This window comes from Thamnophis sirtalis, unplaced genomic scaffold (assembly GCF_051295495.1).
Source record: "Thamnophis sirtalis isolate CommonGarterSnake01/CBP01778 unplaced genomic scaffold, rThaSir2_p1.2 scaffold_13, whole genome shotgun sequence".
Classification (NCBI taxonomy): domain Eukaryota; kingdom Metazoa; phylum Chordata; class Lepidosauria; order Squamata; family Natricidae; genus Thamnophis; species Thamnophis sirtalis.
The window spans coordinates 17,750,619-17,764,797 of record NW_028261393.1 but is presented as its reverse complement, the minus strand read 5'-3'; the positions used below and the strand labels follow the sequence as shown (position 1 = coordinate 17,764,797).

At 44.9% G+C, this 14,179-nt stretch overlaps 1 protein-coding gene across 1 annotated transcript in view; it reads right to left on the bottom strand.

The window, feature by feature from the left end:
* Positions 1–14,179, bottom strand: part of MAP3K6 (mitogen-activated protein kinase kinase kinase 6) — a 70,594-nt gene that overhangs the window by 12,322 nt on the left and 44,093 nt on the right. The window contains exons 14-19 of the mRNA XM_087727380.1: positions 12,992–13,070; positions 9,974–10,107; positions 8,939–9,066; positions 4,396–4,532; positions 4,177–4,282; positions 1,784–1,941 (exon numbers count right to left, since the gene is read on the bottom strand). Coding sequence (XP_087583506.1) covers positions 1,784–1,941; positions 4,177–4,282; positions 4,396–4,532; positions 8,939–9,066; positions 9,974–10,107; positions 12,992–13,070 — 742 coding nt within the window. The remainder of the gene's footprint in view (positions 1–1,783; positions 1,942–4,176; positions 4,283–4,395; positions 4,533–8,938; positions 9,067–9,973; positions 10,108–12,991; positions 13,071–14,179) is intronic.

Genomic DNA, 14,179 nt, shown 5'->3' with positions numbered 1-14,179 from the left:
CGTTTGTAGGATGGGGGTGTTGGAAGAAATGTCCATCTGGGTTCAGTTCCAAGTGGGGGAAAAGACCCTGAAAACATGGAGACTGCTTGGAAAGATGGTTTTTAATGGTGGACAGGACCACATGGTTTGAAGTCCTGGGGGGAAAAGGTAAGAGATGCTGAGAGTGTCCTGGTTTTATGCAATCTCTCTGAGCTTTTGAATTTGAGCTTGTATTCTGACTGTCTGTATCAGACTCCCATGGGGCCATGCAGGGGCAACTCTGTAGGTTGTCCTGAGTTCCAGGCTTGGTTGAGCCTTTGCTGGGTGAGGCTACATAAACAGAGGGATAGAATCAAGATCACATGAAGTGTTAATACCACTTTATAATGCCTTGTTAAAACCACACTTGGAATACTGCATCCAGTTTTGATCGCCACGATGTAAAAAAGGTGCTGAGACTTTAGGAAGAGTGCAGAGAAGAGCAACAAAGATGATTAGGGGACTGGAGGCTGAAACATATGAAGAACGGTTGCAGGAACTGGGTATGTCTAGTTTAATGAAAAGAAGGACTAGGGGAGACATGATAGCAGTCTTCCAATATCTCAGGGGTTGCCACAAAGAAGAGGGAGTCAAACTATTCTCCAAAGCATCGGAGGGTAGAACAAGAAGCAATGGGTGGAAACTAATCAAGGAGAGAAGCAACTTAGAACTAAGGAGAAATTTTCTGACAGTTAGAACAATTAATCAGTGGAACAGAAGTTGCCTCCAGAAGTTGTGAATGCCCCAACACAGGAATTCTTTAAGAAGATGTTGAATAGCCATTTGTCTGAAACGGTATAGGGTTTCCTGCCTAGGCAGGGGGTTGGACTAGAAGACCTCCAAGGTACCTTCCAATTCTGCTATTGTATTGTATTGTATTGTATTGTATTGTATTGTATTGCATTGCATTGCATTGCATTGCATTGCATTGCACTGCACTGCACTGCACTGCACTGCACTGCATTGTGTTGTATGATGTAGTAAAAGGGCTTTGGGATTCCTATTATGGCTCTGCCTGAAGGAGATAGATCTTTCTTATGTAGAATGTCAAATAGACTGGCTCAGGCTTTAATGGGCCATTGAAAATAAAAAAGGGGGGGCTGAGTTTCTGCCTGCCTTTTAGGGGAAATATTCTGCCCTTTTAATATTTCCTAAAACATCTCAGTTTCCTAGGAAAGGGGTGGATGCTAACTTCCTACAGTGGGAAGTAGGATACTTTGCCTGCTTTTGATTGGAGATTGTGGGAATTGAACCCAACAGCTTCCACTGAAAATGCTCTTCACATCAGAGACTTTAACCTGTCAGGAGACGGTGAGTTCTAGTCCTGCTTTAGGCATGAAAGCCAGCTGGGAGACTTTGGACCAGTCGCTGCTCTCAGACCAACCTACCTCACCGGATTGTTGTTGTGTGGAAAATAGGAGGAAGGAGAGTGTTAGGTATGTTTGCTACCCTGAGTTACATGTAAAGTAAAAAAAAAAAAAGGCAGGATAAAAATCAAATAAATAAATAGTGGCCCTCATTGTCTTATAGACCTTACTGCATTGGCGAAAGGAAGGCACCTGCTGTGTTTGGCTTCAGATGCTCTCCCAGGCTGAATTCCCATCCCTGCTCATCCCATACATTTCTTGCATTCCCACCCGTTCTAATAATCTTGATGAAAAAATCCCAAACAGAGCCAGTCGAGAGTTCTGGTTGATCCTTCGCCTGACCAGCTCCATTAATCTGAGGGGCCCAAGATGGTTTCTCACTGCCTGCCCAGCCTCACCTTGAACATTGCAGCTTGCGGGCTGCCCAGCTCAAAGAAAGGAGGCCGGCCTGTGGCCATCTCAATGATGGTGCAGCCCAGGGACCAGATGTCAGCCGGCTTCCCATAACCTCGGGGCCCCTGATCAATGATCTCCGGGGCCATGTACTGCAGGGTACCTGTGGGAAGAAGGTCAGGGAGACAAGAGTCAGACCACACGTGGAATATTGCATCCAGTTTCGGTTGCCACGATATCAAAAAGATGTTGAGACTCTGGAAAGAGTGCAGAGAAGAGCAACAAAGAGGATTAGGGGACTGGAGGCCAGAGAGGATATTCAGCCAGTTATGACAGGTTCTGGAGAACTGATAGCAGAGATTTGGAGTAGTTTGGAGAACCGGCAAATAGGCTGGCCCCGCCCCTGCTGCCTCCCCAGCCTCCCAGCTGATCTTCTTTTGTTGCCCTGAACAGGAGAAGGGAGCTGGAAAGCAGGTTAGTGGGGTGGGGAGGGAATGGGGATTTTGCAGTATCCTTCCCCTCCCCACAAAGACATGCCCACAAAGACACACCACGCCCACAAAGACACGCCCACAAAGACACGCCCACTGAACCGGTAGTAAAAAAAATTAATTCCATCACTGCTAGAGGCTAAAACATATGAAGAACGGTTGCAGGAATTGGGTATGTCTAATCTGATGAAAAGAAGGACTAGGGGAGACATGATAGCAGGGTTCCAATATCTCAGGGGTTGCCCCAAAGAAGAGGAAGTCAAGCTCTTCTCCAAAGCACCAGAAGGCAGGACAAGAAGCAATAGGAAAGAAAGCAATCAAGGAGAAATCCAACCTAGAACTAAGGAAAAATTTCTAGATACTTAGAACAATCACAGGTAGTTCTTGGCTTACAACAGTTCATTTAGTGACCTTTCATCCAACACTCCTCACCAGCAACTGTGCAAGTAAACAACCCTGGATTCTCTTTTTGATGAGCTTCTGTAAGACTACCCTTCTTTTCAATTTTGGTAAGCTATCTAGCTGTCAGTAGCTAGGAGTAGCTTCCACTCATTCTACTGAGCAAAACCCTGAAAATGTGCTTGCTGGTCACAACAGTTCTTGCCTGGGGCAGCTCATCCATCTACCCAAGGATGATTTCTCTTTTTGCGAGCTCCCAATTATTGATTGCCCAAACCCTTCTGACACGCTGATCTGAACTTAATTATTTTACCCCGTTCGTCTCTCTCCTATTATTCCTGATCTTCCTAGCTGCTGCTCCGCATTCTGCCTGCTGAGCTGAAAACAGCTGCCAGGATTTTTTCAATGCAAAATTGGCTCCAAGAAAGACAAGCAAGTTGAGAAAACAGCCGAGGTGCCTGCAGAAAGTTTGGTTCTAATCTGTCCCTTCAAGGACGAAGACAAACATTCTCGGATCTTAAGCTTATTGATTGCTGGCATGTTTAATATTGTTGTGAGGCCGATTATATTGCTCCCTCTAATGGTGATTTCTACTGGCAAGTGGGGGGGGAGACAGAGAGAGAGAGAGAGACAAAAAGAGAGAGAGACAGAGACAGAGAGACAGACAGAGACAGACAGAGAGACAGAGACGGAGGGGAGGACAGAGAGGGAGGGTGAGAGGGAGATAAAAAGAGAGGGAAGAAAAAGAGGAGGAGAGGGAGCGAGGGAGAGAAAGAGAGAGGGGGAAGAGAAAGAGGGGAGGAGATGGAGGGAGGGAGACAGAGAGGGAGAGAAAGAGAGGAGGGAGAGAGAGACAGAGATGTAACTGAATGGGGCGATTAACAAACAAGAATTTGCCTGTCAGCAATCCAGGAAAATTAATATGTTTGCAAAGTAAATACAATTCGTGGGGAATGCTGAATGGCAGTTGAAATAAAAATGGTGTGCAAAGTGTGTGTGGGCATGATCAGAAGAAGAGCACACATGCATGTGCGTATAGAAATATGTGTCCATATGTGTGGGGAGGTACATGCACTTGAATATACTTGGGTAAACTGCAATGCAGTTGAAGATGGTGTACACAAATTGCTAATAACTTGCATTTAAGAGCAATTAAAACAAGACCCTAATCAAGGAATAGTATAGGTTCCCTTGCTTGAGCAGGGGGCTGGACCAGAAGACCTCCAAGGTCCCTTCCAGCTCTATTTGAGTCTATAACAAGACCCTAATCAAGGAATTACCAAGTCTAACAAACAATCAAATAGTAAGCAACAGCCTACTCAAGGAACCACCAAAAACACTGACAGGGCAAGTCATTAGCATATAAAGAGAGAGCAAACCCCACTTCCTTAGCACTGATGGTGTTACCTAGTTTGGCGATGAAATGTGTGCAAAACAACCAACCGAGCTCAGAGAGCGCCAAGGACCGCATATTTAAAATGTTCATTCTTAGACCCCTAAGACCTTACCTGTGAATGTCTCAGTGCTTGGGCTGATCCCAGCCAGCCTTTTGGAAGTGCCGAAGTCTGAAATTTTTAATACTCCACTATAAGTGTTGATCAAGACGTTATCTCCCTGTCAATCATAGAAACTGTTGCTTTAGAGAATCAGGAAGTCCAAGACCTCCAGAGCAGAAAACATGAGGTAGCAATATCAAGCCATCCCGCAACGTGGGGGTGGTTCCTCACCTTGATATCTCGGTGGATAATCTGGTTATCGTGGAGGTAACGCAAACCCTCTAGAATTTGCTTCGTGTAGAATACAATGGTTGGTTCGTTGTCCTTCAGCGGACCCCACATTGAGCGCAAGAGGGAAGAGAGGCTTCCTATATGGGGAGATGGGAGGGGAGGAAAGAGGTTACTTTGCACCAGAAATAAACCTTTGAGAACCAATTGCTCACAAACCACACGGATAACATAAGAGCCGAGGTGGCGCAGTGGTTTAGAGTGCAGTACTGCAGGCTGCTTCTGCTGACTGCCGGCTGCCAGCAGTTTGGCAGTTCGAAGCTCACCAAGCTCAAGGTTGGCTCAGCTTTCCATCCTTCCAAGGTCGGTAAAATGAGGACCCAGATTGTTGGGGGCAAGAGGCTGACTCTGTAAACCGCTTAGAGGGGGCTGTAAAGCACTGTGAAGCTGTATGTGAGTCTAAGGGCTATTGCTATTTCTCCCTTCCTTTCCTTGGCCCTGGTGGTGCAGTGGTTAGAATGCAATATTGCAGGCTGACTCTGCTCACTGCCAGCAGTTCGAGTCTCACCAGGCTCAACACTGACTCAGCCTTCCATCCTTCTGAGGTGGGTAAAATGAGGACCCAGATTGTTGGGGGCAAATAGGCTGATTCTGTAAACCACTTAGAGGGGGCTGTAAAGCCCTGTGAAGAGGTTTATATGTCTAATTGCTATTGCTAAGTACTATTGCTATAATATGACTTTTGGTGGCTGGAACAGCGTACAGGTGCACCTCGACTTACAACAGTTCATTTAGTGACCATTGAAAAGTTACAACGGCGCTTAAAGAAGTAACTTACGACTGTTTGTCACACAACCCTTGATCGTGTGATCGAAACATGGCAATGGACTCATACGTATGACAGTTGCCGTGTCCTCGGGTCATGTCATCCCCTTTTGCAACCTTCTGACAAGCAAAGACAATGGGGAAGCCAGATTCGCTTAACGACCATGTTACTAACTTACCTGCAATGATTCACTTCACAAGCGTGACAAGAAGGGTTATAAACTGGGGCAAAAGTCACTTGACAGCTGCTCCCCTTAGCAACAGAAATTCTGGGCTGAATCTTGGTCATATGTCGAGGACTATCTGTACTCACTATGCCACAGGGATAGGAAGTGAGGGGTGCGGGGGGAGGCACTGTCAACCTAATTAGGCATTGTCAACAATTGTGAAGCTCCTTCTCTGGTAATATTGTACTGCAAACTAGGGCATACAAAACCTTTGCTAGACCAATTCTCGAATACAGCTCGTCTGCCTGGAATTCACACTGTGTATCAAATATTAATACAATCGAGCGACTCCAGAGGTATTTCACGAGGAGAGTCCTCCAGTCCTCTACTCACAACAAAATACCCAATGCCACCAGACTTGAAATTTTGGGCTTGGAAAACCTAGAACTACGCCGCTTGCGGTCTGACCTAAGCGTAGTACATACAATGATCTGCTACAACATCCTACCTGCCAATGATTACTTCAGCTTCAACTGCAACAATACATGAGCACACAATAGATATAAACTCAAGATAAGCCACTCCAAACTCGAATTGCAGAAAATACGACTTCAGCAACCGAGTGGTCAATGCCTGGACTGCTCTACCTGACTCTGTTATGTCCCCCAACCCCCATAATTTTAACCTAAGCCTGTCTACTGTTGACCTCACCCCATTTCCAAGAGGTCTGTAAAGGGGGCATGCATAAGCGCACCAGCGTGCCTACCGTCCCTGTCCTACTGTCCCCATTTATTCGTACCCATTTACTTAGTTCGTCCTTATGTTTATACTTATAGCTGTTATTTTTTACATGTTTGACGAATTAAATGAAATAAAAATAAAATAAACAAAATGTCACAAAGGTGGGGCCTGAGTTTCCTGTCGGGTTTTGCAGAAAAGAGTTTGGTAGAAGTATGTAAAACAATCTGAGCTTGACATGTTTTGCGTCTCTCTTAAGAGTTTGGGGGCTTTTTCCTCATTTTATAACCCACATTAAATACAAGTCAAGCTGTAAACTTCAACGTTCGTCTGTTTCTTTCTCATAGCCAAATAGCTGGAAAATGTCCTGCTTGCTTTGGCAATTAGATCTGGAAGGGTTTCCGGGAGGCAGAACAAAGAGCTCAAGATGCTTACCCAGAGTGACAAGAAGCATTTGCTTCCTGATCCTTAGCATCATTGATCCATGCATGCTGTGTCTTCCTAAAGGCCCTCATTTTAAGACCCACCGTAAGATGGGGAAGGATGATCCGTTTGCATCTGAGTACACATTTTTTGATGAAAGCTACATTTCCCAAACAGGCATGGGAATCAGGGCTCGGTTTATGCTTTTTTCTTTTTTAGCTTGTTCACAAATTTTGCAGTGCCATTTGCAACTTCAAAAAGGTGCGTATGAAAACACAAAGGGAAAATACAACAGACACAAACACAGCCTGTCAGAACCAAAACTAGCAGTTTAAGACTAAAGGTAAAGGTTCCCCTCGCACATATGTGCTATCCCTCTAGAGAGCAATGCTCATCTCCGTTTCAAACCCGAAGAGACGACAGAGTCCGAAGACGTGTCTGTGGTCATGTGGCTGGCATGACTAAATGCCGAAAGCGCACGGAACACTGTTACCTCCCCACCAAAGGTGGTTCCTATTTTTCTACTTGCATTTTTAGGTGCTTTCGAACTGCTAGGTTGGCAGGAGTTGGGACAAGTAATGGGAGTTCATTCTCTTACATGGCGCTAGGGATTTGAACCGCCAGACTGCTAACCTTTCTGATCAACAAGCTCAGCATCTTAGCCACTGAGCCACTGCGTCCCTATTTTAAGAATAAGGTTTAAGAATACAAAGTGCAAAATAGGAGAGAAATGCTCACCAAAACTGGCAGAGATTTTCACATGGATTTTTGCAAAGGGGAAGGAAAAATATATGCAGAAACGAGGTGGGAAATTTAAAAACTGAGCAACATCAAATGATGAGCTCATACATCCTGACGGATGAAGTTTATGTCTCACACTGACAGAAAATAATCGGCGCAACTCAGTGGTGGGTTTCAAAATTTTTTAGAACCTCTTCTGTAGGTGTGGCCTGCTTTGTGGGAGTGGCTTGTTGGCCATGTGACTGGGTGGGAGTGGCTTGCTGGGCATGTGATCAGGTGGGTGTGGCTTGGCAGTCATGTGACTGGGTGGGCGTGGCCAACTTGTAAAATGTGGTGCAACTCACTTAACAACGCCCTTGCTTAGCAATCAAAATGTTGGCTCAGAAACTCTGGCATTTGAAGCACACAAGTCTTAAAGCTGTCAAGTTACAAGATCCTTGCACTCCTAACCCTTTAGAAAAAAAACCCCAGGGGTGTTCAAACTCCCAGAATTCCTCCTCTCGCTCTTCATCTTGATGATGTGTGGACAGGTGGAGGGGGGGAGGGAGCTGGAACCGGTTCTAAATGGCACTGTAGATTTGTGGAACCTCTTCTATAGAGAGGTTAGAACTGGCAGGAACCCACCCCTGGCACAACTTCTGCCTGTCACTTGTTTCTATTTCTACATCCAACTCTCCTGTAGTCTGTTTCTAAATTGCAACCCATCTCACCTTCATTTGTAAGGAAAGAAGGTGGGAGCCACTCAAAAAGCCCAGAAACCCACAATGTTAGCAAGTAAACAGCAAGGAATTAGCCTTTAAAAGGACATTGGGAAATGACCCAATTGTCAACAACGACACAAAACAATCCAGTTAAAGTTCAGTTCTTTATTTGCTCATACCACACAGACAGATCCATGCTACTGTAATCTAATGGATATACCCAGAGTTGGGCGGTACATAAATGAACAACTGGTTTACCCAGCGCCAAAAATGTGACTGGGCGCCTTCTGCGAATGTGTGCGGCCTTCCACGCATGCACTTTGCTCGCCCCTTCCGTGCATGTGCTTTGTGCCCCAACGCACCTTCTGCACATACACTCAGCTTCAAAAACATAGCTAAATAGGACGGCATAGCACCGGGGCGGGTGGGCGGGGTTAGGGTTAGGAGCAGGTGACAAATGAAATGTATATTTCTACCGAGGCCATCTTCATGATTTCGCCTGGACCGGTCCAAACTAGCAGTAACCCACCACTAGATATACCCTGAGAGATTCTAGGAAGTGGCTATCTTCAATCTCTTAAATGTCCTAATGGAGAAATCAACCAACCAGTGGAATGGTTTGTCTTCAGAAGTTGTGGGTGCCCCATCACTTGGAGGCTTTCAAGAAGATTCTAAAATGGGGCAAAACTCACTCAACAACTGTCTTGCTTATTCATGGAAATTTTGGGCTCAACTGTGCTTGTAAAGTCGAAGACTCCCTGTATAACTTCACTCTGGCAAGATTCTGTCCATTCTGTGTAAGCAAATAAAAAAAAAAAGGACTCCACTGGATTTCACTGTGACCTCTTTGGTACCGTCTTTCTTATTCTCCTCCTCAAGATCTGATTTTGCTGAAAGGAATCCATTCCCATCTTCACCAGGGTTTCAGAATCGCATCTCCTGCTTACTCACCTCCAGGCACTTCCTCCATGAAGATTTTGAGGAAGCCATTTTGACTCACGGAACCCAGATAGCGGACAATGTTCCTGTGCTTCAGGCGCTTGTGCAGGGCAATCTCCTCGTGCAGAGGCTGTGAATATCTGAGAAGTAAGACCAACAATGAAAGACCCAGGCAGACTCTTCCAAGAACAAAATAACTCTGCCAAAGGATGGGAGGGGAGGTCAAAGCCAGCGCTTCCCACTGAATGATCTGGAAATATCTTCTCTGCCCACAGGTCCTATTGGGTCTAAAACAAGGGTATCAAACTCGATTACATTGAGGGCTGTATCAGGGTTATGTTTGACCTTGAGGGGATGGGGTGGGCGTGGCCAGAGGGGGCATGGCCAGTTCGACATCACTCATGTCAGGGGCACCTGTGGTGGCCTGAGTGCTTTGCCAGCAAAAATGGGCTCTTGAGGCCCGTTTTCTGCTGCGACGGTCTCCAGCAATCTTCTGCCAGTGAAAACTGCGGCTCAGTTTTCACTGGCAGAGCCACTGTGGGCTGGCCCTTTGCTGTTTCCAGGGCGGCCCCATGGGCCAGATCTAAGCACCTCATGAGCCGGATCTGGCCCCCCGGGCCTTGAGTTTGACACCCCTGATCTAAGACAACTCGCTGCGGCCAACGCAGCACTGGACAAATCAATGCGGGAAAACTCACTAGGCGCAAGGAACACTGTTACCTTCCCACCAAGGTGGTCCCTATTTTCTACTTGCATTTTTTTACATGAACTGCTAGGTTGGCAGATGCTGGGACAAGTAATGGGAGCTCACTCCGTTACGCGGCACTAGGGATTCAAACCACCAAACTGCCGACCTTTCTGATCGACAACCGCAGCGTCTTAGCCACTGACCCACCACGTTCCCCCCCCCCCCCTACATTAAATTGTCCTGTGCTGAAGCTGTCTTATGACAAGCTGTCCCATGGTGAATTGGAAGTGGTAAAATAGCTGGGGTGAATCGGCCGGGGCACGTTGGCCATGGCAAGTTTTTCCATTCTGTGCCCTTACCTGCTATCCCGCTCCGGAATCTCTTTAATGGCAATGCGCACTTGGTTGCTGCGGTCTCGTCCGGCGTAGACCACACCGTATGTCCCTTTCCCCAAAACCACCCTGTCGCCTGCTTCAGTGTATTCATAGTCATACTGTGAACATGAAAGCATAGAGAGCATATAAGGAAGTGCAAAGTCTGGTCAGAAGACCTTTGATACACAAACAGGGGGGAGGGAGGGATATATATTAGGCTAGACACGATGTGTTAGATCTCAATGCAATGTGACTTCACATGTATACTGTTTTTCTTTAATTTTTCTTTAAAAATAGGATAAGCCATTAACATATACTGGAAATACACCAAGGGGATGAGGAGTAGGAAAGAAGAAAGATGGGTAGAGAGGGATGGGAGAGAGGGTGGGGGGGAAGGCAAAAAGGAAGGGGGGGAGCGGATCTGGAGAGAGGAGTGGTAGAGGGCGAGGAGAAGTAGGGTAGAGGTGGATGATGGAGGGAAGATAGAAAGTTGGAGGGTGGTGGAAGAAAGAGGTGTATGGAGAATGGAAGAGGTATATTGGGCTTTTATTTTCTGGGGCATTGTCGACAAGAGGAATTGATGCAATTATTGTTTGATACTGTATGGTGTATACATGTGAGTGTATGAAAATGAAAAAATAAAAATATATATATGTAGATACACAAACAGCCCTATAATTAGTTAGAGCAAATTTTGAGTCTGTCTGGGGCAGACAATCCAGGAAAATGTGGAAGATAATGAATCCCGAGTTCTTTAAATTAGCTTCTTGATCTTAAACATGGTAAAAGAAGTCACTGCTCAACCTTCAGCTGCCAATCCTGTCAGATTCCATAAATGGAATAGGGATAAAGGTAAAGGTCGCCCTTGCACATATGTGCCACTCATTCCTGACTCTAGGGGCCGGTGCTCATCTCCATTACAAAGCCAAAGAGCCAGTGCTGTCGGAAGACACCTCTGTGGTCATACGGCCAGCATGACTAAACGCCGAAGGCGCACAGAACGCTGTGACCTTCCCACCAAAGGTGGTCCCTATTTTTCTACTTGCATTTTTTACATGCTTTTGAACTGCTAGGTTGGCAGAAGCTGGGACAAGTAATGGGAGCTCACTCTGTTATGCGGCGCTAGGGATTCGAACTGCTGAACTGCCGACGTTTCTGATAGAGAAGCTCAGTGTCTTAGCCACTGAGCCACCACGTCCCTTGGAACAGGGATTGCTACACTTATATTTTATGCAAGCAAATTTGTACTTGTTGAAGTTTGTCTCCAACATCCTATTTTTCTGATGTTGTAAAGCATTCTCAGATGGTTTAAGACCATTTTTTTAAAAAAATATGGTGTTTGCAAACAATGTGCAATTATTACACAAACACTTTTAAAGGCACCAAAGTCCCACCTTGTTTTTACGTCAAAATAGCTTTGAGAAAAGTGGCGTTTCAGCACTCTCTACAACCAAGACTAAACACTGAAATGAGTGCAGCTGAAGACTTTAACAATTATTTCTCTAGATGCTGATTAAACATGCAAGCTCATGCACCCCATTAAATTTACAACCGAAATATTACACTTAAGAGGAAATAGGTGTGATTGGAACAGGTTTTCATTTCAATATTCATTATCGTTCACTTTTTATCTAAAAATTATATGCTCTTCCATACTCTGGAAAAACTGCACAGTTTGAGATTTATTTTGGTGTCGCTCCTGAGGTCATTGCAAGATGGCAAAGCAAAGTGGCACGGTTGTGTTTTTCTACACAAACCTCTCTCTATCCCTTTTCTTCTTTGGAAAACTGTGCCCAGGTTGGGTTTCCTCATATTTTCCACTTGAATGGATGCATAAAAAGCCAAGGAAATTGCAAGACAGTGTAGGAAATGTACACAATAAACAGACTCACTCATTTGCCTTAGCAAATCTATTACAGAGATAAAATGTAAGAAACTTGCATGCCGCTAGGGAGAATTTCACTAGTGTTCCCTAGTTGAAAAACACATGGAGAGCAATGTCTTTCTTATCATCATGTGAATGGTAGAATGGAATAACAGCATTGGAAGGGATCTTGGAGGTCTTCTAGTCCAACCCCCTGCTTAGGCAGGAAACGCTACACCGCTTCAGACAAATGGTTATCCAACATCTTCTTAAAATCTTCCAGTGTTGGAGCACTGACAACTTCTGGAGGCAAGTTGTTCCACTGATTAATTGTTCTAACTGCCAGGAAATTTCTCCTCAGTTGTAAGTTGCTTCTCTCCTTGATTAGTTTCCACCCATTGCTTCTTGCTTTACACTCAGGTGCTTTGGAGAACAATTTGATTCCCTCTTCTTTGTGGCAACCCCTGAGATATCGGAACACTGCTATCATGTCACCCTAGTCCTTTTCATCAAACTAGACGCATGATGGTGAAACTATAGCACGCATTGCCACAGGTGGCACGTGAAGCCATTTCTGAGGGCACGTGAGGAGTTGCCGTGTCAGCTGCAGTGCACATGTGTGCGCTGGCGAACTGATTTTCGGCCTTGATTTTGGAGCATTTTGGGGGTGTTTTGGGGTATTTTTTCGGCCTTCCCTAAAGTTTCAGGAGGGTGAAAAACCACCCAACATGCAAACCAATTCAGGAACAGCCTTCCGGTTTTCACGTTGGGCTGTTTTTCACCCTCCAGAGGGCAAAAAATCTCCCAAAGCACAAACCAATAATTTGTGAACGGGCTTCTGGTTTGTGCATTGCGCTGTTGTTTGCTCTCCCCAGGCTCCTAGAAAGCCATTACTGGACTAGATATACCCAATTCCAGCAACTGTTCTTTATATGTTTTAACCTTTAGGTTGTGAGAAAAGGTTCAGAAGAAAATTTCAGCACAGCACTAAAAAAGACCTCTTCACGCTAGCTATTTTTATGCTAAGTCATCTCTAGAGCTGGCTAGGTTTGTTGTTTCCTTCTTCACTCATTGAGAAATCCTTCCTAAGAAAACCAAGAAGGCCTGATTGACAACTCCTTCCCCCGCCCCCAGTTCACCTCTAGTTCCACTGGAGAGCTGCACCAATTCCCTTCTTCGCCCATCTCTGCCATGAAAGAATGGACCAGTTCAAAAAACCTGAAATAAAAGAGGAAGGAAAATCTCAGGGAATAATAGAAGCTCATAAAACATCTTCATAAAGAAGAATCTGAATATTACTCCTTATGGGATTTATGGTATAATTGGCTAGAGGAAAAGGGCGGGGGGAGCAGGAAAGCAAAAAAGAAAGGAAGAAAGATCAACAAATTAAAAAAACAACAACTACAAAACCAGAAAATGATTAAAAGATAGAGATACAAAATAGACTGTAGCAAATAAATAATAGGAAAATGGATGCAAAACGATTCAAATGTAATAAAGGTTGTTATATAGAATGTTATATATAGAATGAAGAAAAAAGATGTATGAAATAATATAAATGCACATATCTATAAAGCTATAGCTATACAAGACATATGTACAGATAAAAGAATCACAAGTGATATGTGAAAGAAGTGTAATGTGTTGCAAAGATGTCGAAGTTTGCATAAACAAAATAAAAAGTTAAAAAAAGAAAGAAACATCTTCATAAAGATTGATACTGCTTTGAGCACATTGCCTTTCCGAGCTCCATTTTTGCTGTCAAGAGGCTTGCAGGAGGCCATTGCAGCCAAAAATGGGGCTCAGCAGCCCGTTTTTGCTGGCAGAGCGCTCGGGCCACCACAGGCGCTTGACAGGAGCGATGCCCGGTTCCACCACAAATCCGTGAAGCCCTTATTCGCGGAGACATAAGCGCGAAGACTAATTCATGCCATTTGAAGCGCTAAGGAAAACCGCGACCCTACCGCGATGACATAATCGCGGAGGGCAAATCCGTGCATTCCCAAGCACTCAGTACCCTAAACCTAACCCTAAACCTAACCCTAAACCTAACCCTAAACCTAACCCTAAACCTAACCCTAAACCTAACCCTAAACCTAACCCTAAACCTAACCCTAAACCTAACCCTAAACCTAACCCTAAACCTAACCCTAAACCTAACCCTAAACCTAACCCTAAACCTAACCCTAAACCTAACCCTAAACCTAACCCTAAACCTAACCCTAAACCTAACCCTAAACCTAACCCTAAACCTAACCCTAAACCTAACCCTAAACCTAACCCTAAACCTAACCCTAAACCTAACCCTAAACCTAACCCTAAACCTA